This window comes from Peromyscus eremicus, chromosome 13 (assembly GCF_949786415.1).
Source record: "Peromyscus eremicus chromosome 13, PerEre_H2_v1, whole genome shotgun sequence".
Lineage (NCBI taxonomy): Eukaryota > Metazoa > Chordata > Mammalia > Rodentia > Cricetidae > Peromyscus > Peromyscus eremicus.
Genome location: NC_081429.1, coordinates 36,841,917 through 36,868,262, shown reverse-complemented (window position 1 = coordinate 36,868,262; position 26,346 = coordinate 36,841,917). Strand labels below are relative to the sequence as shown.

Genomic DNA, 26,346 nt, shown 5'->3' with positions numbered 1-26,346 from the left:
GATCCTGATTGGAAAGGATCTGGCTGGCCCGCCCTCAGGTCACCTCTGCCTTTAAATCCGCCCGGTCCAAAGAGCCCCGGGTTCTGCCTCTGATTGGGATTCCCAGTCTCTGGATCCAAACTCTTGGCTTCGCAGGCACGATCCATGGCTGCGTTGAGCCGCGCAAGGCTGAGGTGGGCGCTCCTGGGCGCGCGTGTGGCGGGCCCTGGCCTCTGCCCACAGGGGGCCCGAGCCAAGGCTGCGATCCCGGCCGTACTGCCCGCAGACGCGAGTGTGGAGGGTCCTGGAGGAGGTCGGGACTCGCGGCGGCTGCGGAGTCTGGAGGAGCTTCCGGGACCGGGACCACTTCGCTTTTTATTCCAGCTATTCGTGCGAGGCTATGTGCTGCGTTTGCACGAACTCCAGGTAACCCGGCCGCTGGCAGAGCCACCTGGGGCTGGGCACTGGGATGGAGAAGCCGGGCGAGGGAGAGAAGTGGGGTAAATAGTAAATACGGGAACTTAGCTCGCCAGTGTCTGAGGCTCTGGCCATAAAGTGGGAGGGTGTGCAAGGTGCGGAGAGAACCCTTTGAGCTAAAACAGGCGACGAGTGTCACCAGCAGTTTGACGGACACACGCTGTGAGAGGAAGGGATTGTGCTGGGTGGGAATGGCTCTGAATCTCAATAAATTCAAGGCCAGCCAGTCTACATACCTAATTCCAGGGGAGAGGAGAGAGGGGAGAGGGGAAAGGAAAGATGGGAGAGAGAGGAGGGGAGAGGAGAGGAGAGGGAAGAAAGAGAGGAGGGGAGAGGAGAGGAGAGGGGAGAGAGAGAAGAGGAGGGGGGGGGGGAGAGAGAGAAGAAATCATTCCCTGCAGACCTCTAAGCCAAGAAACAAAGGAGATTAAAAATTCTGGATTGATTTCAGCCTCTAGAAATTGAGAGGTCTGAGGAACGCCTACAGGGCTAGAGACTGAAGCTTTCTCAGGGGGATTTGCTCAAGACGTAATTCTAGATGGCTTTCCAAGGAGACTGAGGAAGCAAAACCATGAGTATACGGTTTTGTTTGTTTTAGTTTTATTAAGACTGTGTTTCCTTATATAGCTTAGGTTGGCTATAAATCTTTCTTCCTGCCTCAGCCTCCTGAGAGCTGAAATTATTAATGTGCACCAGCATGCCCGTCTTTGATAAGGTTTCTATTGCTGTGATGAAACACCATGACCAAAAAGCAAGTTGGGGAGGAAAGGTTTTATTTGACATACACTTTCACATGGCTGTTGATCACCAAGGAAAGTCAGGATGGGAACTCAAACAGGGCAGGATCCCTGTGGTATATTGTGTACCCTAATAAACTTACCTGAGGATCAGAGGACAGAGCCAGCCACTAGATTAGACATAGAGGTCAGGCAGTGGAGGCACACACCTTTAATCCCAGCACTTGAGATCTCATGCTTTTGCTTGGGAAGCACACAGGCCTTTAATCCCAGGAAGTAATATGACAGGGCAGAGAAAGGTATATAAGATGTGAGGAAACAGGAATTCACTATATTTAGGCTGAGGATTTCGTAGAGGTAAGAACTAGTGGCTGGCTGTTCTGCTTCTCTGATCTTTCAGCTTTCACCCTGATATCTGGCTCTGAGTTTTTTATTAAAAGACCATCTAAGATTTAAACAACAGATCCTGGAGGCAAGAGCTGATGCAGAGGCCATGGAAGAGTGCTGCTTACTGATTTGCACCCCCTGGCTTGTTCAACCTGCTTTCTTATAGAACCCAGGTCCACCAGCCTAGGGATGGCACCACCCACCATGGCTGGGTCCTCCCCGAGTATCACTAATTGAGAAAATGCCTTACAGCTGGGTCTCACGGTGGCATTTCCTCAACTGAGGCTCCTTCCTCTCTGATGACTCTAGCTTGTGTCAAATTGACAGACAAAACCAGCCAGGACAATGCCCCAGAGATAGATTTTTTTTTTTTAAGATTTAATTTTATTTCTGTGTATGTGTTTGAGTGTTCCTGTCTGCCTGTCTGTCATCAGAGGCCAGAAGAGGATCCCTTGGAGCTGGGGTTACAGGTAGTTCATGGGTACTGGGAAAAAGACTCAAGCCCTGGGGAGCAGCAAAGGAACTCCCCTGCTGAGCTATCCCTCCAGCCCCATGAATGGTCTTTTAAAGGAGTGCAGAAGGCTGCAGTTCTTGGACAACTCTAAACAATGATCGTATGAATCTGAGCTGTCCCATGAGAACCACATCAGTCATTTTTGCTGCACATGCTTGTGGCTGGTGTGAGTTACCAGGAGTGTTGTACATCCATGAAACCCAGAGACAGCATCATTGAGGAAGGCTGTGTTTCTGTAACTTATTTTGTATCGGTTAGAATTGGTTTGTCTTTCAAACTGTCTTTGCAAGATGGGAAACTCCTGTAGTTGAGTGTCCTTTGGGTGTGATCTGCTCCTGAGTCCTAGTCTCTTTTGTTTTAACTCTAACACAATGCTGAAGAATGAACACGTTGTAAAGAAAAAGGTGTGTTTCCTTCACAACTTTGGAAACTGAAAGTCCAAAAAGGTCCATTTAGCTAGCCTCTGAAGAAGGTCTTGTTACTGTGTGTATCATGATGGATGGCGTCACATGCCAGGAGTTTGCTTGTGAGAGAGAGATCACATGGTAAGAAAGGAAGTAAGACTATGGGAAGGGACCAGGCTTGCTTTTTTTTTTTTTTTTTTTTTTTTTTTATAACAGCCTGTTTTGTGGGAATTAATTCACTCTTGGGAGTCTAGGGTAGTTATAACCCAAACTCCTTCCTTTAGGGTCCACCTCTTAGAGGCCCCAGAACCTTCCAGTACTGTTGCACTGGGGACCAAGCCTTCAACACACACATCTTTGAGGAAGACCACATCCAAACCATAGCATCCCACGCCACTCCCACCTCCAACGTCATGTCCTTCTCACAAGGCGAAATGCACTCCTTGGTGCCCAGAGTCCCAACTGTCTTGTCTGAGCACCAAGTCAAGTCTAGAGTCAGACTTGACACTCAAGACAAAGCCCTTTCTGCTGTTAGCCAGTAAAGTTAAAAAGCTCCCTGTATCCAAGACAACGTGGAGGGTGAGAGAAGGCGAGCCCTGTAAAACTGAAACCCATCAGTGCAGACATGTCCTAATGCCCTAACTCCTCCATCCTCTGCACCCTGGGTCGGGGATGCCCCCCTGTATCTCCAGCAGCCTTGCCTGCTGGGCTTCTCCATTAGATGTTACCCTACCTTTCTGGGGTCCTAGGTATGGCTCTCCTAGGCCTTTCCATGAAGACTCTGTGGTGACTGTGCCCCTCTGGCAAACGCCTGCCTGACTCCCTAGGCTTGGTTTTTTGTTTTTTTTGCTTTAAGTTACAAGTTTTCTTTTTGCATTTATTTATTTACTTGTATGTGTGCACATGTGTACCCGTGAGCACGATGTGGCACACATCTGGAGGACAGCTATGGCTTTCTCCTATCATGTGAGTTCCAGGGATCCAGCTCAGGTCATCAGACTTTGCAGCAAGTGTTCCAACCTTCTGGGCCAGGTTGCCAGAAGGCTGCCTTCTCCTCCTCTACCTCTTCCTCCTCCCCCTTCTTCCTCTTCTTCTTCCTCCTCTTCCTCCTCCTCTTCTCCTTTTTCCTCTTCTTCTCCCTCCTCCTTCTTCCTCTCCCTCCTCCCCTCCCTCCTCTCCCTCCTCTCCCTTTCTCCTCCTTCCTCTTTCTTCCTCCTTCCCTTGTCTCTAATCTCTTTGAACCACTGTAGTCCCACAGCTACTGTGTTCTGTGTGCATCAAACCTAGCACTCCTCACACTCCGCTAGGACTTCTGGTTCACCCTCTGGTACATCAGTGGCACCAGCTACACACAAGCCCATTTAAGCAGTGACCGGGTAGCTGTACTGGGAAAGGACCAACTGAGGCCTGGGCAGGTGGCCCTGGAAAGCAGCCGCCAGGTCTACCCTGCAACCATTCTCCCCAGAACCTCTGGATCTGAAGTGAGTGGGACAACCTGGATAATTGTGGGGTGCCTTGACACAGGATAATTTGTGGGGTGCCTCAGGTCTCTCTCTCGGTGCCTTGACACCTAGCGCCTCTGTTCTTGGGTGCTAATCTGAGCAAGCGGCACTCAGCTGCCCCTGGCCATATCTCCTTTCTCTCTTTACATTTAACTTCCATTTCCACATTTTCGCCGTCCCCCGCTTCCAAGTACACAAATCCTTTAAGAAGTGCTCGGGAATGAAAGCTGGACTTTCTGCAGGCCGGGCAAGCACTGTCTTGATGATAAATTCTACCCTTAGGTCATTATCACTGCTCCCGAACCTTACTGCCTGTGGTTTAAAATGTATCCAAACAGCTCCTTCCATATATTGCTTGGAAGGGTCTTTCAAATGCTCCGAGTTTTCACCCTTAAATTTGGCCTTTCACAAACCCTGGGGCATGCATGCCATTCAGCTAGATCCGTTGCTACTTTATAACAAGGTGCACCTTGCTCCTCCTTTGCACCTGTGACCCTGTCTGTCAGCAGAGCCCTTACTGTGCACACTCTTAAAAAAAATTCTGGTCAGGACTGGTAGCTAGTCTCTAAGAGGACATAGCTCCTTCCGAGGCTCCTTATTGTCTCAGCTTTCACCACAGCTTTCTCGAATGCTCTGTTTACAGCCATAGAGACCTTTCCTAGCCTGGTCCTCCAAACTCTTCCAACCTCTACACCTTACCTAGCTCTAAAGCCACGACCACACTCTAGGGCATTATCACGCACCTTGGTAAAAAGCTTCTGTATGCATCTGTTTTGTGCAAAAGCAAAGCTTCTTAGGTCGGTGTCTCTAGCCAGCTTGTTCTAGGATCCCCTATCTCCACCCTCCAAGGCTGGCATTACAGGTGGGTCCCCACACCTCAGCATTTATGTATTTATGTGAGATGGGGGTGGGTGGGAGCGAGCTCTGGCCCTCACATTTACACAGAAAGTGTTTTAACCACAACCAACAGCCCAGCCCCTAGAATAACTTTTTAACACTATGACATTAGGGTACAGGTTTCCAGCTCATTTGACTTTTAGGGCAATAAAACCTGCCTACAGCAAGATTCATGGAGCCATAAAAGCAGTCATTTTGTTTTCCTTCAGGTGTCTTGGCTTGGCTGTGTTACAGAAGTTGTTTGAAAGCCTTGGTGTAACATAATTGCCCTTCCCTGGGCAGGCAGAGGTTGTTTTGCCCCATGAAGCCTCACCTCTAAAGCCAGGCTTGGGGTCCCTCTTACCCAAACCAGGAGGCTGCCACACAAAGGGGAAAGCTGAATGGGTATTATGGGCAGCTAGCCGAGCACAATCTGGCTACACCCTCGGATGTGAGAAAACAAGGGACCCCAGAGGAATAGGGCAAGCAATGCTGAGAAGCTGAAGATATCAGTATGTTCCACGCCCTGGGTTCTGCAAAAAAGAAATAAATGAAAAACACCCGGGGCTGGGAAGATGGCTTAGTGGGTGAGAGTACTTGTTGAACAAGCATGAGGATCTGAGTTCGAATCCCAAACACTCCTGTAAAAAAGAGAAAAAAAGAAAGAAGCTGAGCATGGCCACTTTAATCTAATACTCCAGAATTGGGTTGGGGCAGAGAGAGATGGATCCAAGGAGCTCACTAGCCAGCCAGCCTAGCTGAAATAGGGAACTTCAGATTCAGTAAGAAACCTTGTGTCAGGGAAATAAAGTGGAATGTGATAGAGCAGGGCACGCTATATCTTCCTCTAGCCACACACACACACACACACACACACACACATGCACACACACACACACACACACACACACACACACACGCATGCACAAATACCACATATGGTGTATACAAAATAAAATAAAACTTGGAAGCCTCTTTCTCTTTGTACCACTGAGCTATAGCCCTAGGCCTGCATTTTTTTTCTTTCTGATAAAAAATAATACCAAGCATCCTGGAAAAAAATGCAATGTGAACATATTTTAAATTTATGTATAAATTTCCTTTCAAAATGCTTATTTAATTATCTTATGTGCATGTATGTGTGCCTCTGTGAGTTTATGTACACTACAATGTGGGTGCTGGGACTTGAACCCCAGTCCTCTGTTTGTGTAATAAGTGCTCTTAACCATTGATTTATATCTCCAGCCCCAAGTTTACATGTAAGTGTCTATTAAATTAAAATCTTTTGAGGTTTTATTTTTATTTTATGTGTACGAGTGTTTGCCTGAATGTATGTCTGGGCACCATGTGCCTACAGTGTCCAAGGGGTCCAGAAGCTGGCATTGGATCCCCTGGTACTGGGGTTCAGATTGTTGTGGGTGCTTGAATTGAATCCAGTTCCTCTGGAAGAGCAGCCAGAGCTCTTAACTGCTGAGCTATTGTTCCAGGCCCTCTACTAAATTTTGACCTTTCAAAAATATTGATCCGGAGCATGATGAGATGCCATCTAGTCCGTATCTCTTGTTCTAAATTCCCTGGTTTGAGGTACTCCCTGTGGTCCTCAGTAGCTCCTGCACATGTGTGTGTCATTTTGTGGATTGGATTTCTCATCATTGTCTGTTTAGATGGCTGAAAGACTGAGTTGAACAAGGAAGGTCTGAGCCTGTGTCTGTCCACCTCTGTCCCCCAAGTTCCAGGCGCTGGGGTCTGCCTGTCCCCAGGTTCAGCATCTGCTTCGGGTCATCCACTCCTTGTCCTCAATTTTGCTGTGCTGGGGCTTGTCAACAATGCTGTGCATGCTGTTTGACCGAGCTTTCTACCAGGCTGCGGGGCTGGGCTGCTGTGGGAGTTGCGTCTGGGGATAAGCAGTGCTCACAGTTTTCTGAGTGTGTTACAGCAAAGCCTTGAATCGCTCTCAGATCCTCTTCTATTCTCTTCTTGTTGTATCTCACTGTTCCCTGAGTGGTAAAATCAGTGGGAAGTTCTTCCTGTCAGGATGTCTGGTATGAATCTCTCTATGACAGTTCTGTCTTCTTGCATAAAAAATGGACATTTTTCAGACATAGAAGTAATCACTGCACACTTGCACAAAAATGTCTTCTTGTAGGGCTTGTGGCATGGCTGTATGATAAACCTTCTGCCTGGCATGCGCTAGGCCCTGGATACATCTCTAGTCCTGAAAATTAGTGATGGCAAAGAAATAAATATAGTAGAAACGTGTGAAATGCCTATCTACAGGATAATAAATCGTATGTACTCATACAGTGCAGTTCTGTAAACAGTTGTTGTGAATACAACTGTTTGTTTTGCTTTGTTTTCCAGGTAGGGTGCTGGTAGCCCAGTTGGCCTGGCCTGAGATCCACTGTGTAACCAAGGCTGGCCTTGAATTCAAAATCCTCCTGCCTTACTTATGGTTGAAGTCCTGAGATTACCAACGTGCACCACCCTGCCCACCTCCAGCTCTCTCGTTTGGAGACTGGGTCTCATTGTGTTACTCAGGCTGATCCTTAACTCCTGAGCTCAAGCGATCCCTGCCTCTGCCTCCGTGCTGGGATCATAGTGGCGCTTAGTCTGCATGTCACTTGGTTCCGTTTCCAACATGAACATCTTCATAAATTAACTGTGCACAGTGCCCCTTATCAGGAGTCCAGCTAGTGCCACTTCACTGGCTTGGTTTGGTGTGGCAGGAGCTCATCCAAGCCCAGGTTCAGAGCAAGGGGAGGTGCGAATGCTGTTAATTATTTAGCACCGCCGGTTACTTGGAGATGGGGATTCTGCTTCTGTGAGGGGTTGGGGTTAAGTCCTGGTGACACTCTGAAGGCACTGAGACAGGCTGTCCCATCGGCAGTCCCATGCCTGTGACTCAGAATGAGCCATCTTTCTGACACTTGCCAATCAGATTAGGGAAAAGAGCAACCTGTGCCTGTTTACTCTTGTTTATCCACGTGACTGGTGACTGTCAGCCCTCAAGGCCTGCCTAGTTGATATGGCAAAATAAGCCTTGGCCTTTGTGAGTGTACTTTAGTTGTCAGGGCTATTGGCTGGTTTGAGCAGTTTATGCTTTGCTGAGCTTCCTAAGGGACCCATCCCTAAACCAAACCGGGCCCTAGCTAGGAGATGTCAAAATGCAGCTGTGTTTTTTTGTTTGTTTTTGTTTCTGAGTTGAGTGATCTTCTCCTATCTCCTTCCCTTCCTTCTTCTCCCTCCCTCCTTCCTTTGCGCAGCGCTGGGGATCAAGCCCCAGAGCCTCACGCATGCCAAGTCCACACTCTCTGCTTAGCTGCCCCCTCAGCCCAGTCACAGATTCACCAGGATGATCACATACTATGTTCTCCAGTCATCTAACACTCAGGGTTTTAGTGGACTCATTGACTCACGTAGTTATCACTCTCGAGAGAAACAGCATTCTGCTTAGCAGGCAGCCCTTGTTCCCATTCTGTCACGGGGAATCAGATTAGTGCCTTCCAGGCGCCATACTTATAATTGAGTCAGCAACCTCCAGAACCTGCCTTGGGCTTTCCACTCTGAGTACACAGGCTAGATAGATACCGTGCATCTCTGGGGTCGATTCCTCCACCAGTCCTCTCTGACAAGGACAGACATGTTAAGTTCGTATGTGTAAGTCAGCCAAGGCCTGACAGATTCAGCCAGTAAAAACACAAAGAGGGGGCTGGAGAGATGGCTCAGAGGTTAAGAGCACTGACTGGTTCTTCCAGAGGTCCTGAGTTCAATTCCCAGCAACCACATGGTGGCTCACAACCATCTGTAATGAGATCTGGTGTCCTCTTCTGGCCTGCAGTCATACATATAGACAGAACACTGTATACATAATAAATAAATCTTAAAAAAAAAAAAACCACAAAGAGATACTTTTAGGTTTAGTTTGTTACTTCGTGTGAAAAAAGAGTAAGACCAAGATGCTGACTCCCTCAGATCCTTGCCCCACCCACTCAACACCCAAACACCAGGCAACCATAAGCTCAGCGTGAGTTGCAGGATAACCTCCAGTCTGAGAAGCACCCCCCCCAGGACATTCTGTTCTGCACCTGCTTGCTTGCTTTCCTCCTCTTCCTCCTCTTCCTCACCATCCTTTTTGTTTGTTTGTTTTGTTTTTTGAGACAGGGTTTCTCTGTGTAGCTCTGGCTGTCCTGGAATTCACTTTGTAGACCAGGCTGGCCTCGAACTCACAGAGATCCGCCTGCCTCTGCCTCCCGAGTGCTGGAATCAATGGCCTGAGCCACTGTGCCTGGCTTTGCACCCCCTTACTAAGATGAATAAGGCAGGAAGTCTCAGGACACCTCAGAACCCGGTGAGATAAGGCCCATCAAAAAGTTGCCTCATGGTAGCTCCAGCCAGGCTTCTGATTCTGTTCTATTCCAGAAGGGTCACAGGGTTCCTTAAAAATTCAGAGTCTGAGGTTCAAGGTGCTGTTGGCAGGTTGGGGGGGGGGTCATTCTCTAATAATCCTTCCATGGCCTTTTTTTTTTTTTTTTTTTTTCTGGAGCTGAAGACCGAACCCAGGGCCTTGTGCTTGCTAGGCAAACACTCTACTACTGAGCTAAATCCCCAACCTCCTTCCATGGCCTTTTAACCAGAACAGCTAAAAGAAAAAAAAAAAAAAAGAAAAGAAAAGAAAAAAAAAAAAAAAAAAAAAAAAAAAGGTCCAGAAACAGGTCATTCTCCTCAGATGACCTAACTAATTTTCCTAATAAGAGCTTATATCAAATCTGCTCTGGTTGTTTTAGGCAACATCTGACTACAGTGTTGTTACAAAACCATGATCTTGTAAAGCTTAGTCGTGCCTGCCTAGAGGACAGATTTGTCCCAGCACTTTATTTGGGGAGAATAAATAGAGCTGTTGCCAATCCCATGTACCTGCTCAGCTGGCCCTAACTGGCTGTCAGCCTTCTAACAAGCTGTGACAAGGCCACATACAGTGATGCCCATCTTTAATCCCAGCACTCGGGAGTTAGAGGCAGGCAGAGTTCTGTGTGTTTGACATCAGCCTGGTCTACATAGCGAGTTCCAGGACAGCCAGGACTACATAGAGAGACCGTGTCTCCAACAATAACCACTACCACAACAACAAACAAGCTGTGGGGAAAAAAAAAAAAAGGTGAAACACCAAAGAGACTGACAGAAGGGTGAGATCAAAGAGAACAAATCAGAAAATTGATCTTGTCCTATCGTCTTTCATGGAAGCTAAGCCTTCTGAAGTCTGGCTGTTGGGAAGTTCCTATGAGTTCTAGAATTCAGATTCTTCATTGGCCATTTGTAAATTAAAAATTGGTGGTATGCGGTAGTTTGAATGTAATTGGCCCCCATAAGCTCATAGGGAGTGGCACTATTAGAAAGTGTGGTTTTGTTGGAGTAGGTATGGCCTTGTTGGAGAAAGTGTGTCACCGTCAGGGTGAGCTTTGAGGTCTCAATATGTGCTCAAGATATCACCCAGTGAGACAGTCTACTTCCTGTTGCCTTCTGATCAAGATGTAGCCAGCACCATGTCTGCCTGCACACAGCCATGCTTCCCACCATGAAGATAATGGACTGAACCCCTGAACTGTAAGCTGCCACCTCAATTAAATGTTTACCTTTTGAGGCTGGAGGGTCATGAGATGAAAAGTCACCCAGCTTGGGGCTGGAGAGATGGCTCAGAGGTTAAGAGTAGTGACTGCTCTTCCAGAGGTCCTGTGTTCAATCCCCAGCAACCACATGGTGGCTCACAACCATTTGTAATGAGGTCTGGCTCCCTCTTCTGGCCTGAAGGGATACATGCAGGCAGAACACTGTATACATAATAAATAAATAAATCTTTAAAAAAAATGTTTACCTTTATAAGAGTTACCGTGGTCATGGTATCTCTTTACAGCAATGGAAACCCTAACTGAGACACAATAGCAACCTAGATTAGATGCAGTATGGACAGGAACTGAAAGAGAGGTCATTGTCTCTTCCATGACCCCTGGTCTACCGGGACAGGCTCCCAGGATCCTCTAAAGCAGAGTGTTACTCTCCTTCCAGTGTTTGGTCTCCACGGCAGTTACATATCCTTGTTCTTTATGTCTCCACATGTCTACATGTGTCCATGTTTGTCTCAAAGTGGCTCCATGGCTTCTTTCCTATATACCTTCTCCTATCTTAAAACATTGCCCACCGTCTGATGTGTGGATCACATGAGAACCACATCTTAGGATTTGCCACTTTATGGACATCATCGTCGTCGTCGTCGTCGTCGTCGTCGTCGTCGTCGTCGTCGTCTTCTGTGGTTGCTCATGATCAGCAAGCAGAGCTGGCCATTCACTTCCTGATCTTTGCGACCTACAAACTCTCATAGTTTCGGTTCCCAAAGTGTAGGCATGGCATGAGAAGGACTGGAGTGTTTGTCACAGACTGTTCCTGGGCCTCCTTGCCTCCTTGTGCACTACAGTCTCTTGCCTCTGTGGCCCAGGATAGAACTGAGCATGGATTCCTGTGCCCTCAACAATGGTGTGCCAGGAGGCTATATAGTCTGATCAACTGACTCAGCCACTTGTGTTAGCCCCAAGCCGACTTTTGCCATAGGGATCTGCGTATATCACAGATAGGAAGCATGAGTGACACTCATGCTTGTGACACTGTGGTAATGTTCATCCCAGAAGTGGCTGAGACTTACTCATGATGTCATCCTGCTGTTGGACATCGGCCTACACTGCCAGGAATCAGATTCGATAAGCTGCATTGTTGTAGGTTTACCCAGGGACTGTTGCCATAGATTCGCCCACTAAAGTCCATGGCACATTTTTGCGGGGAGGGAGGATTCAAGACAGGGTTTCTCTGTGTAGCCCTGACTGCCTTAGAACTCACTCTGTAGCCCAGGCTGTCCTCGAACTCAGAGATCTGCCTGCCCCTGCCTCCCGAGGGCATCACTGTCTGCTATACAGTATACTTCACCCTCGCCTGCTTTCTCTCTCTGGCTTGTTCTGTAGCCCAAGCTGGCCTCCAACTCCTGGTCTTCAGGCCTCAACCTCCTGAGTGCTGGGCTCACAGAGGTGAGCCATAGCATTTGGCAGGTAATTATCTCTCAAATGGAGCCTTCTGGATGATAATGTCAAGCAAGTTTCAGGTCCACAACTAAAGAGGGCCGTTGCCTGTTGACTATGGTTTTTTGACGGCAACTCCTGCCTAAAGAGTGGAGAGTCTCTGACACAGATGGTGTCTGTGGCTGACGGATGAGAGTCTCTTCTTAGCATGGTGTCTCCACTAGCTCTCTAATCAAGATGTGGTCTTCCCTTCCTCTGGTATCTTTTTGTTTTTGTTTTGTTGTTGTTGTTGTTGTTTTTGGTTTTTCGAGACAGACTTTCTCTGTGTAGTCCTGGCTGTCCTGGTACTCACTTGGTAGACCAGGCTGGCCTCGAACTCACAGAGATCCACCTGCCTCTGCCTCCTGAGTGCTGGGATTAAAGGTGTGTGCCACCACCGCCTGGAATTTTTTTTTTTTCTGAGACTTTTTTTCAGTTTTTAACTTAGAAGTTACTTAGATGTTTTATACCTGTTACCAGCTTTCATGTAATTTTAGGACCTTAAGGTGTGTGAAAAGCTGACTTATCAATGTTTATGTAATTGATTTAAGCTGTTATGTCTAGATTCACTATGCAAACTGAGCTGTGAGATGTTGTTTCTTTGCCGAAGACTAGCCTCAAAGTTTACTCCGCTACACAGGATGCAGGAAACAGAGTGCTAAGCATCATTTGCATATTTATTCTTAGGTCACGGGTAGACCTCTGTGACCTAAAATAACATGAGAAAGTTGTGTGTCTACCATGTATTTAGTGCTGACGGCTTTGGCGATGTGTTTTCATGAAGCCAACGGTGTTAGTCTTGTTTATTAAAGAGTTACAGCAGAGATCATTTTGTTTTAGGCTGGGGTTATAGTTTTATGACTTTGGGTCAGGCCCCGATGCTGTGAGATGTCTAGCAGAGATAAACAGAACCTTTCAGCCGGGACACAGATGTATGCTAATGACTCTGGAGACCTTCTCATCTCTAGTTTATCAACCCATTTAGGCCAACTTGTTTATTGAAAATTTATTTTTCGGGTGGACACAAGGCATTTGGTTTAATTCAACAGTTTTACTTTATGTGTTCTCTCATCTGTAAACTAATCTGAAAAGAATTCATTAGAAGATGTTATCGTGTATGTAGATATAACATTTAATATGTACATGAAAGTAACACATGTAAACACACACACATACATAAGATCTTTTGCTTTTAGTGGGTGAAATAAAGTAATGCAGTAATATACTTTTTCAAGTTTATAAGAAGCCTTATTTTCTTGAGACAGGCTCTGTATGTAGCCTAGGTTGGTCTCAAATTTGTAATCCTCCTGCCTTAGCCTCTGGGATGCTGAGATTGCCAGTATCCCTGACCACCATTTTTATGTGAATCAGTGTTTGGGTAAACCGGTTCTAAAGGGGGTGGGGAGAGGATGAATCACAACATGCACAACATGTGACCTTTGGTTTTGTATTTGTGTCATACTTATCCTACGGTTTTTTTTTTTTTTTTTTTTTTTTTTTCCCGAGACAGGGTTTCCCTGTGTAGCTTTGCGCCTTTCCTGGAACTCACTCTGTAGCCCAGGCTGGCCTCAAACTCACAGAGATCCGCCTACTTCTGCCTCCCGAGTGCTGGGATTAAAGGCGTGTGCCACCACCTCATACGTTTTTAAGATTTGTCCAAGTTGAGACTTGAGTCAGTCCTTTGTTTCATGACTGAACACTACCCCATTGTATGCATATAGCTTGGTTATCTGTTATCTGTTGGTGGGTGTCTGGGCTGGCCTGCCATCTGCTGCTAAGTTTCTTTGCGGACAAGTCTGTGTGACATGTTTTCATTTCTTGGGTACATGGGTCTGGAATTTCCACAGGGAGTAGCCTGTTTGCATTCTCCACTAGCAATAGATGAGGATTCCAATTTGTCCTTCATCAGTGCTTATTTCCTGTTTGTTTGTTGAAGTTTTCAAGCTGTCCTACTGGGCATGAAATGTTATATTATATTATAACTTTGATTTGGAGTGTGTGTGTGTGTGTGTGTGTGTGTGTGTGTGTGTGTGTGTGTGAATGAGGGCACGTGTGTAACATGATGCTCATGTGGAGGTCAGAGGACAGACCTTTTTTTAAAAAAAAAAAGCAAAACAACAACAACAACAACAACAGTAAAAAGACATCTACAAAATAATTAGGAAGAAATTTGGGGGTCTATGTAATTCACTTCTCTCAGCTGTCTGTCTGACACACTGGGATGCGGACTCTGCACTCAGGTGTTCTCTGTAGTGTTTACTGGTTTACCTGTGCCCAGGATGGGGCGGGAGCACCGCAGGTGAATGCTGATGAATCCCTCACTCTTCATCTCTGGAGTTCCCCCAGGTGAGGACTGGCCCTCTCATTCATGCTGATGACATGTTAGCTCAGCCAAGCTCTGAGGCAGCACCCTGTGAAAGCTCTGGAACTGGCTGGCTGGCTCAGGTTACCTCCTAATGTTCAGCACACCGGGCAGCACACGTCTCTCAGCAAGTCTCCTGATGTCTTTCTAAAATAAGTCCTTACATAAGGAGGTCCTTGTTAAGTGCCACCAAGTAAACTGACAGAGAAAAGTCTAAAGGAAAAAGGGAGAAATTAAAACCTCGGCCCTGATAGCCAGGAAACCCCAGGAGCTCTGGGTTGCAGGGAAGGCACCTGTGCCCAACTTATTATCCACTCTTTTTTTTCTTCAAAATGTTTACTGTTTTATGTGTACGGGTGTCTTGCCTACATGCATGTCTGTGCACCATGAACATGCCTGGTGTCTGTGGAGGCTGGAACAGGGCATCAGCTCCCTTGTAGCTGGGCTTACAGGCAATTATGAACCACCACGTGGGTGCTAAGAATCCATCCTGGGTCCATTGAAGAGATGGCTCTTACCACTGAGCCATCTCTTCAACCCCCTTACCAAGTCTTATAAAAATGTTTTTTTTTCCTGATTCCAAGATTGTGGTAGAACATTTGGAAAATAAATCACAGTCTAAAGAAGAAAGTAAATTTATCTACAAAGCACTATTTGTCACTGCAGAAGATCACTTCCATCCACATTGTAATAAAAATGTTACATCAACATTTTTTTTTTATTGTTGTTATGTGACCCAGGCTGGTCTTGAACCTGTAACCTTACCTCTGCCTCCCAAGTGCTAGGAATACAGGCATGTGCCACACATCTAACTCCAATTTTAGTGGTCTGTGTCCTTGTCCTCTCCCCTGACCCCTAGAGACCAAACTATGGGCCTCGTGTGAGCCAGGCTAGTCCTCTCCCACTCTTCAGCTACATCTCCAGACTTTTACTTTTTTTTTTTTTTTAATGGAAGCTTTAAGAAAAGTAAACAAAACCCATTTTCAGGCAAATGGATACAACTAAGGCTCACTTATACATTTCAGGAGTATCTGTATGAATGCAGGGGTTCAACAGGTTTCTCTGCCTTCTAGAATTACCTGGCCAATAGTTAGTGGCTTGAGTTTTAGAAAATACTGTTTCCTTTTTTTTCCTCTTAAATTAAAAAAATTAGACATTTCCATAGTTGAAAACTTAAAACAACATACCATGCTGTATACATCGAGCGATCTTATGCCCTGTGGTGGTTTGAATGAAAAAATGCACCCCAAAGTCTAGGACATCTGAACCCTTGGTTCCCAGTTTGTGGTGCAGTTTGGGGAGTTTTTAGGTGGTAGGGCTTTGCTGGAGGAAGTATGTCGCTGGGGGTGGGCTTTGAGTGCTCAAGGCCCTCACCCTACTCTGTCTGCTTGAACTTGTGGTTCAAGGTGTGGGCTATCAGTTTCTTGTTCCCGCCACCATGCCCCAACCCCACCCCCAGCAATGATGGACTCTTATCCCTCTGGAACCATAAGCCCAATTAAATACTTCTATAAGTTGCTTTGGTCATGGTGTTTTGTCACAGCAACAGCTGAGTAACTAATACACTCGCTCCTGTTCCCCTCTGCCCTGGGTAATCATTCTTGTGTCTTCTGAAGTATCCATTTAGTATTTTTTTGTTTGTTTGTTTGTTTGTTTTTTCTTTTTTGAGACAGGATTTCTCTGTGTAGCTTTGCGCCTTTCCTGGAACTCACTCTGTAGCCCAGGCTGGCCTTGAACTCACAGAGATCCACCTGTCTCTGCCTCCTGAGTGCTGGGATCAAAGGCGTGCACCACCACCGCCCAGCCCCATTTAGTATTTCTTAATGAAAATGCATTTAGCCTCCTTCCCTGCTTCTTTCCTTCATGTGTATGTGCGTGTGTGTGTGTGTGTGTGTGTGTGTGTGTGTGTGTGTTATGCATGCATGTGTGTGTGTTGTATGCATGCATGTGTGTGTGTTATGCATGCATGTGTGTGTGTTGTATGCATGCATGTGTGTTGTATGCATGCATGTGTGTGTGTGTGTGTGTGTGTGTGTGTGTGTGTGTGTGTGCACACAGATGCATAAGTAGCCCAAAGTTGATGTCGGGAACCTTGCTTATTCATTCTTCCAACTTACTCTTTGAGGCAGGACCTCAGTCAAACCCAGAGCTCACCAGTGTAGCTGGTCTCACCGGCTAGCTTGCTCCAGAGGTCCCCTTTGTTCACTTCCAGAACTACAGGTGGTGCCCACCTGATTTATGTGGTTTGTGGGGATCCAAACTCTGGTCCTTTGCAAGGGCTTTAACCACTGAGCAATCTCCCCATTGATGGCTTCCTTAGGCAGAGGTTGTACATTCTTTTTTGACAGTCTACTTTGGGTATCTTTCTGTGTCAGTACAGTAGGGCCACTTTGTGCTTTTTTTTAAGTTGCTATTGTATTCCATTCTGTAGCTATCCTGTGCCCTATTTGTAAACTTGTAGTGAATTTTAGAAATATCAACAATTGTCCTCCAAAATAGGGATGAGCCGTTTGAGACTCCCACCAGTCAGGTGTGTACATTCTGACTTTCCTGAGGGGAAATAGGAGTCGTCACTGTGGTTGAACAATTCAGGATCCTACCACACCCACAGTGGCCATGTCCCTGGAAGGTAGAAGTGTGGAACAAATAGATGTGGGGGTCTTGTCAAGACTGGCTTCTGAGCAGTGGGCAGCCTTGTTAACTCAGGGTAGATTCTGGACAACTGGTTTGGGAGCAATTATGTTTTAGTGGGCCCGAGAGAATCAGGAAGATTGACATTTTTCTGGACTGTATATCGATCAGGTGGTGTTTCCTTCTGGAACCTCAGAGATGAGTCTCTTCTCTGTAAATCTGTTTGTTTCACAGAACCCCTCTGGCCTAAATTTCTGTAGCAAGAGATGACTCAGAGTCTCTGGTCTCCAGCAACAATTGGGAAGAGGAAGTGACCAGAAAACCACAGGGTTTTATTTATTTCACTATGTGGGTGTAACTTAGCTAGTCAATTCTGTTTTACATTTGCAGGTTCCTCTTAGGCTTCCCCCCATCTTCTTTCCTCTCTCGTTTCAGCAGCCATCAGTACGTTGTAACAGCCAGGGCTTTGCTCAAGGTGATTGAGCCTTGTACCACTAAATGATGCTCCTAGCCCTTAGCAATGCCAACTTCCCAGATGCTAAGAGTATCAGTTAGCAAGTGCCTTAGAAAGTCTAGGATGTGTCTCTGTGCAGGGTCCAACCAGGGTCTTGTGCGTGGTAGGCACAATCTCTGCCTTTGAGCTACACCCCTCGTCCTTAGAAAAGGCTTAGGAATTACATGACACATGAATTACTTTTATTGTTGTTGCTTTAAAAACAACAACAGACAAACAAAACACAGCCTACTTCATATTGGACCCTGCATTTCTCATCTCAAGTTATGCTCTTTTTAGAATTCCTAATTGTGTTTTTCTTTCTTTCTCTTTGTAATTACATTCATCTTCAGCTCAATGAGGCTACAAGTAGATTTATTTCTTTATCTTTAACATTTTCTATTTATCTAAGAATTAAAAAAAATTTTACTACATTTATTTATTTGTTGTGTATGTGCATGTATGTGTGTGCATGGTGTGGTATGTATGTATGTGTAGTGTGCACATGTTTCTGTGTGTGTGTGTGTGTGTGTGTGTGTGTGTGTGTGTGTGTGTGTAGGTCAGAGGACAACTTGCAGAAATTGGTTCTCTCCTACTATGTGAGTACTGGCCATCAAACTCAAGTCATGACCTGATGGCAGGCACCTTACCCACTGAGTCATCACACTGGCCTATTTATCTTATTTGTCTAAGTTGGTATGCAACGTGATGGGTTTTATTATGCCATTTTCATACATAATATGTCATTATACCTTTTTGCTACAGTCGATTTAAATGCTAAGAAGGAACTTTAGGCCTACTCAGATCCCTTAAAACAAATATCTGCACCTAGCCAGGCGGTGGTGGTACACACCTTTAATTCTAGCACTCAGGAGGAAGAGCCAGGCGGATCTCTGTGAGTTCAAGGCCAGCCTAGTCTACAGGGTGAGATCCAGGACAGGCACCAAAACTACACAGAGAAACCCTGTCTTGAAAAAAAAAATTCCCAAACAAACTGCCCCTAATCTGCAAGAGCCCCCACCCCCAGTTTCCCATATATCCATATTCCTCCACAGGCCTCAGATCCTCCCACCCGACAGGTAACGTCGGAGGCCTCCATAGTCTTAGTAAGGCCGCTTTTTCTGTCCCTGTCTGCAGAGCCACTGACCTCGCTGTGCCTTCCTCTTGCACAATGCACTTTGGTACCGCCCACTGGGTCTGGTGTGGCCCCCAGATCCTCTCCCACCCCATCTTTCCTTCCAGAAATGTCATTCCGCCTTTCCAGTTATTCCATTTTGGTTAATACCCACAGACAAAGAACAAGGCCAAGTATGGGCCAATGTGGACATCCTCCTTCGGGACTCAGAAGCATGTGAACCTGGCCAGTGCCTCGCTCTTGGAGCAAGTGATGAGACAGGAGGGCAAGTACCCCATAAGAGACCACATGGAGGAGTGGAAGGCGCACCGAGACCACAAGGGCTTCTCCTATGGGATCTTTGTCACGTGAGCGGGGCTTAAAGGGATGGGGGGGCGTGGCCACAGAGGACCAGGTGGAAAGAGAGCAGGTGTGGGTAGCCAGTCAGAAGCAGGGCAGAGTGGGACCTTCGGAGCCTGCCGCTTGTCTAGAAAGCAGTCATTGGGGTGGGCTGAAACCCAGGGACCAGCCACTGTCTTTTCTACTGATACACTGTGTCGTTTTGGACAAGCCAATCATTTTCTTGTTTCTGTGTTTCAGACCTGTAATATGGGGTGTTTGAACTAAAACACCAGCAAGATTTGTTCTCGGTAGTAGGGATTGAACCTGAGGTTCTGTACCTGCTAGGCACTCATTCAACCCCCTCAACCACTAAGCTACATCCCCAGGCCCTGTGTAATTTTTAAGTTTTGAAGCATGGTCTCTATCCTGAAACTGTCATGAATACCTTGAGATTACAGGCCAGAACCACTTTTTTTTTTCTTCTTCCAGATCCATTTTTCTGTATTATGGTTGAAAACACATCAATTTGTTGTTGAGAAAGTTTCATTATCATTTAGTTGTGAGGGCTCTATTTAATTTCATAAAATATGTCTCTGAGTGTATTGTATTACACACAAATCATGGACTATAAGCTTCCTGGATGCATTCCACATACATGTAGATAGATAGAGATTTCTGTTGTGCCTAGAAAGGTTATGATTATTCTGGCAGAGACATTTGAAGGATGCACTGTTATTTGCTTATGAGCTCATTGAAGTAGGTGATGGAATTATTGGTGGATACAGATTATAATTGGGTATGTTCAGATGTCTCTTAGCTGTGTCAGCAGAACTCCAAAAACAGTAAGTGGCTTTTCCCATGATGCTTTAGTACAGCTGCCACATTGATCATACCTATGTATTTTGACAATGCCGGACACCAGGCTGAGGTCTCATTTTACCCTGGAGTGGGTAGTATTACTAGCCCCACTTTACAGGCGAAGACAGAAGCCAAGGGAGGTCTTACATTACGTAACACCCCTAGCCAGTAATGAAGGAGATCTCCCTAACTCTGGAACTGAAGGAATTATATATATATAGCCTTAATATTTCGGAAAGAAAATAACCTGGTCATAGTTCACTGTAGCTGTCTCTGATGTCCATAGATTCAGTCTCTGGGGTTTCCTTTCTTCTTTCTGTCTCCTTCACAGGTGAACAGTTTCATAACTAAGATAATAATTCTTAGGATCTTTGTTCCAAGTTCTGAAACTAGAGAATGATATTTAAGATCTCTTTAACTTCCCTGACCCTGTGAGCTAGAGTGAGATCTGATTTGGCAACTCAGCTGAACATGATGTAGGGCCCTTTGGGGATCTAGTTATGTTTCTCACCCTAAAGCCAATTTTCTATGTGCGTCACTGGTATTCCTTCAAAGGCTACTTTGGGCTAGGTGTGTATGTAGCGCATGCCTCCAATCCCAGGACTCAGGAAGTGAGGCAGGAGGAGCAGGAATTCAAGGGCAGCCTGGGCTGCATGAGGCCCTGTCTCAAACAAACACCAAATAATCGATAAGTAAAAGCTATTTTTCAGAGCTATGCTACTTGTTTTTCTTGCCATGTTTTAACAGATTTGTCTTTAGAGTCTTATTTTTCAAGGCAGCCCTCCCCGCAAAGGAACTGCTTCTGACTGGGCCGCCATTAAAGGCCGGTATGTCTAGCTCCTTGAAAAAGCCTTAACAACCTGATGGGTCTGTTTTGATTGTCGTTTCTTTTTCCCCAATACTCTTAGTTTATTTTAGTGACAGCCTTCCTCAAGCACAAACAAAGCTCCTGGGAGTTAGGGGTTGAGGCGTATTACAGATTTTTAAATTTCTTTCTTCTTTTTTTTTTTTTTAAAGATTTTAAAAAATTTTGTGTGTGTTTTGTATTTTGCCTTCATGTACATGGGAGCATCATATTCCCGCAGTACTTGCAGATGCCAGTGGAACCCCTGGAACTGGAGTTACAGATGGTTGTGAGCCACCGGGTGCCTGCTGGGAATTGAACCTCTGGAAGAGCAGCCAGTGCTCTTAACCTCTGAGCCATCTCTTCAGCCCATTTTTTTTTTCTCTTTAAAACTTAATTGTTTTAAATTTTTTGATAGCAATATTGTTTTGTTGTTATTGTTGTTGTTTGCTCCTTTGTTTGAGACAAGATCTCATGTAGTCAGGGCTGGTTTTAAACTCATTATTCTGCCAGGACTGACTTCAGACATCTTGATGCTCCTGCCTCAGCCACCCGAGTGCTGGGATTCCAAGTATGTACCACGATGCCTGGCTAATAGTAATTGTTGTCATCAAGTGAAATTTCTGATTTTCGGTAATGGAGTGCTAAGTGTCTCCCTCGGTCCCATTCTGTTCTCCTAAGCCGTCAGTACTGATGACTGAGTCTTCCCTTCCACTTTACCAGAAGTGTGCAAACACACCCAGCTGTGTGTGTGTGTGTGGGGGGTCCCGCTCTTCCTTGTTGCCCAGGACACCTTGCACTTGTGGCTCTGCACCTGGCTTTAAGGAAATGGATTTGATCTAGCTGGCGTAGGGAAGGGTGTGGGTTTGGGAGTTAGTTGAGTGTGGGGCTGTCCTTAAACGTGTCTCTGGAGCATGTCTACCACCCCGTTGGGCCTCCCTGTAAACCAGGGCAGACATCTAAGCATCTACTGTGTAGTTATAGAACAGAGACTTGGAGCTTTAGTTTTGTGGGTCTCCTGCCCCCCTGAACCAAGGAGAGCATAGATGCTTAGAACCCTGGCAGCAGGGGAACCCCAACTTGCTCCTATTTTATTCAACCTCCTCACAGAAGGTCTGGGTGAATCTCTCATCATGTCACATACAGAAGATTCCAGAGTTACATAATTCAAAGATAGTCACAGTCAATATTTACTAAACACCGTGTGCCAAGCATTCATCTGGGCACTTGAACAACCCTGTTATGACATGCTTTGGATCCTTCTCCACATACAGGGGTAAAACCCAAGCACATGGGCATTAAGCCTATTTTCTGAGGTCGCTCAGCCAGTCAGCTATAAACCTGTGATGTTTGCTAGTTTGTTTTTATTTGGAGACAGAATCTTATTTTGTAGCCCAGGTTGGCCTCCAACTTAGGATAGCCCAGCCAACATAGGGAATTCGGGTGTGTACCGCCAGCCTTGGTTAGACCTATGATTTGATCCTAGGTAGTTGTTCTAGAAGACCACTGCACCCAGACATTGTAGTGCCGTGGTGAGACTCTGAGGTTTTGTGGTTCATCCTGTCTTCCTTTTTAAAATCCACTCACCACAGACGGGTCTCGTGGAATCCAGGCAGCATTCACAAACACTTTTTAGTAAAGGATTCTCTCCAACTCCTGATCTTCCGGGCTCCATCTTCCAAATGCTGTGATCAGGTGTATGCAGCCACGCTTGGCAGTTTTGTGGTTCTTAGATCATCTCAGTTATATTTGGTGATGGCCTAATTCTAAATCCCAGGAGTCTGAGATTCCCTCAACTCTCTGGTAGTGGATGGGAGATGATAGCGTTTATTCAAATCCCGTGCTGTTCTCGGCCTTCCCTAGACAAGGACCGCAGTGGCACCACCTTCGACAGGCTTTGAACAAGCGACTACTGAAGCCAGCTGAGGCTGCGCTCTACACAGACGCTTTCAATGAGGTGATTGATGACTTTGTAACCCGGCTGGACCAAGTGCGGGCAGAAAGTGCGTCGGGGGATCAGGTGCCGGACGTTGCTCATCTTCTCTACAACTTTGCCTTGGAAGGTACCCTTGCTGGGAGTGGCTGGGGGTAGGAATGGGCCTTAATGGGGATCCCGGGTTCTCAGTCCTCTGGCTCTGCCTGCTGTGACAGTCTCTCTACTCCTCAGCCATCTGCTATGTCCTGTTTGAGAAGAGGATTGGCTGCCTGGAGCCCTCCATCCCTGAGGACACTGCCACCTTCATCAGATCTGTTGGGCTCATGTTCCAGAACTCACTCTACGTCACTTTCCTTCCCAAGTGGACTCGTCCTCTGCTGCCCTTTTGGAAGCGGTACCTGAATGGCTGGGATAACATTTTTTCCTTTGGTGAGGTGTCCCAGTCTGGAGTCAGGGGAGGATGCTGGCCTTTCCCATGACTTCCTTCACACTACCTGCTTTTAGGGTGGTTTAAACTCACCCTCCTCTGTTCCCCAATGGCCCCTGCAGGGGAGAAGCTGATTGATAAGAAAGTTAAGGAGATAGAAGCCCAGCTACAGGCAGCTGGGCCAGACGGCGTCCAGGTATCGGGCTACCTGCACTTCCTGCTGACCAATGAATTGCTCAGTCCTGAGGAGGCCGTGGGTACCTTTCCTGAGCTGCTCTTGGCTGGCGTGGACACGGTACATTTGAAAGGCTGACGGAGACCTGGGACTCCCTGATTTTATCCTGTACTGTTCCCACCCCACCTTCTGACACACCTTCACCTCTCATCCTAGCTTCTTCTGTATCACTGTGGTTGTTTGCTCAGTTGAGGGCAATTCCCTGTGAGGGGAACTCCATCAGTGTCTGGGCCCCCGGATCTCTTTCTGTGTCTCTCTCTGTGTGTCTCTGTGCCTGTCTCTGTCTGTCTGTCCACCTGTCTCTTTCTTCTTCCCTCTGACAGCTGGGAGATTCCATCCTACAGGATTCCAATTCTCTTGCTGCAGTTTAGGGAGAGAATTGGAAACTTGTCCACAAGCGCCCTCTGTACTCAGAAGACTTCATTTCTAGCATTTTTTTGTGGCATACTCTCTCCTTGTTATATATAGTTCCCTCTGTGGTTGAAATGCAACCTTCCACCACATTGGTCCTTATTCAACCTGTGGGTTCATGTTTAGCATAGAGATGTCCAGGAAACCTCTTCTCTTTTTCTTGTCATCCTGGCAGTAAGCCAGCTTTCCTGTATCCACTCACAGACCCTCCCGCCACTTAGCTAGCCTCTTGCCTAGAAATTACCCCCTTACTTCATCTTCGTCCCCCATTCTATCTCCTAGACATCCAACACATTGACATGGGCCCTGTACCACCTTTCCAAGAACCCAGAGATCCAGGAGGCCTTGCACAAGGAAGTGGTGGGTGTGGTGCCCTTTGGGACGGTGCCCCAGCACAAGGATTTAGCCAACATTCCCCTGCTCAAAGCTGTGATTAAGGAGACCCTGCGGTAGGACATGATGCCATGTGCGCAGGGTCTATATGGGGGTTATAGTCAGGCAGGGATGGGAAGTGGGGACTGCCCAAGGCTGGAGGCTAGGGACAAGAGTCACGTGGGAAGAGAGCACTGGAAAGCCAGGGATGCATGGGATGCCCTTTCACCCAATCTGCAAGCAGAGCCCAGACTTTCTTTTCCCTGCAGCCTCTACCCTGTGATCCCCACAAACTCCCGGATCATCATGGAAAAGGAGACGGAAATTGATGGCTTCCTCTTCCCCAAGAACGTGAGTTGGGCTAGAGCACCCAGGTGCCCAGGAGTGCCTGCCGCCCTTGCTCATGCCACTCATCCTCTGTAGACCCAGTTTGTGTTGTGCCACTATGTGGTGTCCCGGGATCCCAGTGTCTTTTCTGAGCCTGAGAGCTTCCAGCCTCACCGATGGCTGAGGAAGAAAGAGACGGAAAACTCCAGGATCCAGCACCCATTCGGCTCTGTGCCCTTTGGCTATGGGGTTCGGTCCTGCCTGGGCCGAAGGATCGCAGAACTGGAGATGCAACTCCTGTTGTCAAGGGTGAGCAGGGATGTGGGGAGGCTTGTGTGGGTCAGGCAAGATGGTGGAATGCAGGGAGAGGAGGGGCAGGGAGGTCGAGGGGAGAAGCCCGCAGAAGGAACAGGAATAGGAGATCAAGATTCCAGTGGCCCCGCCCTCTCTCCCCGCCAGCTGATCCAACAGTATGAGGTGGGCCTGGCTCCCGAGACGGGGGAAGTGAAGTCTGTGGCCCGCATTGTCTTGGTTCCCAACAAGAAGGTGAAGCTGCACTTTCTGAAGAGACAATCCTGAGCTGGGCTCCTGCCTTCATGGGGCTCGTCCAGAAGCCCTAGCACAGCAGTCCATGGCCAGTCTCACGTCACATGACAGGATGCCTGATTTGACAGGGAAGCTTTATGCCCTTCCCATAGACCCCAAATGTCTGGCACAATCTCTATTGAACAGCACCCACTCAGGACAGTAGAGCATCTCCTATCACATGGCCATCCTTGGGTACAACTGAAAATAAAATTTTGAATTCAAATTTGGGGGGATTCTTTGTTGTTGTTGTTGTTGTTGTTTTTCCCTCACTCAGCATGTGACCGACCCTCTTTTGTGGGGAAATGCCTTTTTGCACCTTAGAATCATGGTGGGTGGCCCTGCTGGACCTACTTCTCGGAGCCTGAGAGTACCACATGCTTCTGTAGACCTCAATAGCAGACCCGTTATGGTCACCCAAAAAAAGGCACCCTGCCGGGCGGTGGTGGCGCACGCCTTTAATCCCAGCACTCGGGAGGCAGAGCCAGGCAGATCTCTGTGAGTTCGAGGCCGGCCTGGGCTACCAAGTGAGTTCCAGGAAAGGCGCAAAGCTACACAGAGAAACCCTGTCTCAAAAAAAAAAAAAAAAAAAAAAAAAAGGCACTCTGACAGTCCTGCTTCAGCTGTAGATAGTAAAAGCTACCCACTGGGCACCACGATGAACGCCTATAGCCCCAACTACTCTGGAGGCTGAAGCAGGAGAGTTGGTTGAGCCCAGGAGCTTAACACTCACCTGAGCAACAGAGTGGGGTGTCTATGTGATATGACTGGGGATTGGAGTTTGGAGCTCAGTGTTCATAGCCTATACTTCATGTACATATGATCAACAGCATGGCCATATGGTCAACAGTATGAAGATTCCCCTCCTCCCAAAAAAATTAAAAATGGGACTGACTACCCAGCTGGGCATGGTGGCACATGACTTTAATCCCACCACTTGGGAGGCAAAGGCAGGTGGGTCTCTATGAGTCTGATGCCATTTCGGCCTACATGGTGAGTTCTAGGCTAGCCAGGGATATGTAGTGAAACCCTTTCTCAAAACAAATTAAAAGAGGAGGAGGAGGAGGAGGAGGAGGAGCTGGAGGAGGAGGAGCTGGAGGAGGAAGAGAGAAAAATAGGCGAGCTGGGGAGATGGCTCAGTGGTTCAGTGGGCGAAGTACTTGGTGCACATGTGTGAATCCCTGAGATCGAGTTCCCAGAACTCACGTACAGCTGAACAAGGCAGGAATATTGGAGTGTGCCATCCCTGTACTGCAGTCCCAGGAGATCCCCAGAAGCACGACAAGGGAACCCTGTCTCAAACAAGGTAGAAGCAGAGGACCCACGCTTGAGGTTGTCCACTGATCTGCACTGTGGGACACTCACCTCCAGGCACACACACACATACACAATCACACTCCACTGTGGCACACTCATGCCTGCATGCACACACAATG

The 26,346-nt window shown here is 47.0% G+C and overlaps 1 protein-coding gene across 1 annotated transcript; it reads left to right on the top strand.

The window, feature by feature from the left end:
• Positions 1 to 93: 93 nt before the first annotated feature.
• On the top strand, positions 94 to 25,110 carry LOC131923256 (sterol 26-hydroxylase, mitochondrial). Its single transcript, XM_059278222.1, has 9 exons — positions 94 to 405; positions 18,751 to 18,941; positions 22,481 to 22,680; positions 22,785 to 22,982; positions 23,103 to 23,275; positions 23,909 to 24,075; positions 24,268 to 24,349; positions 24,422 to 24,634; positions 24,785 to 25,110. Exons 1-9 carry the CDS (start codon positions 145 to 147, stop codon positions 24,902 to 24,904), a joined length of 1,605 nt encoding a protein of 534 aa, XP_059134205.1. The 5' UTR covers positions 94 to 144; the 3' UTR covers positions 24,905 to 25,110.
• Positions 25,111 to 26,346: the final 1,236 nt, after the last annotated feature.

Bases quoted from the DNA above. Each gene is read 5' to 3' on its own strand.
- LOC131923256 (XM_059278222.1), top strand. From the start codon at position 145: ATGGCTGCGTTGAGCCGCGCAAGGCTGAGGTGGGCGCTCCTGGGCGCG. The intron at 406-18,750 runs GTAACCCGGCCG...TAATACCCACAG, and splicing joins TGCGTTTGCACGAACTCCAG to ACAAAGAACAAGGCCAAGTA. The intron at 22,983-23,102 runs GTGAGGTGTCCC...TGGCCCCTGCAG, and splicing joins GGATAACATTTTTTCCTTTG to GGGAGAAGCTGATTGATAAG.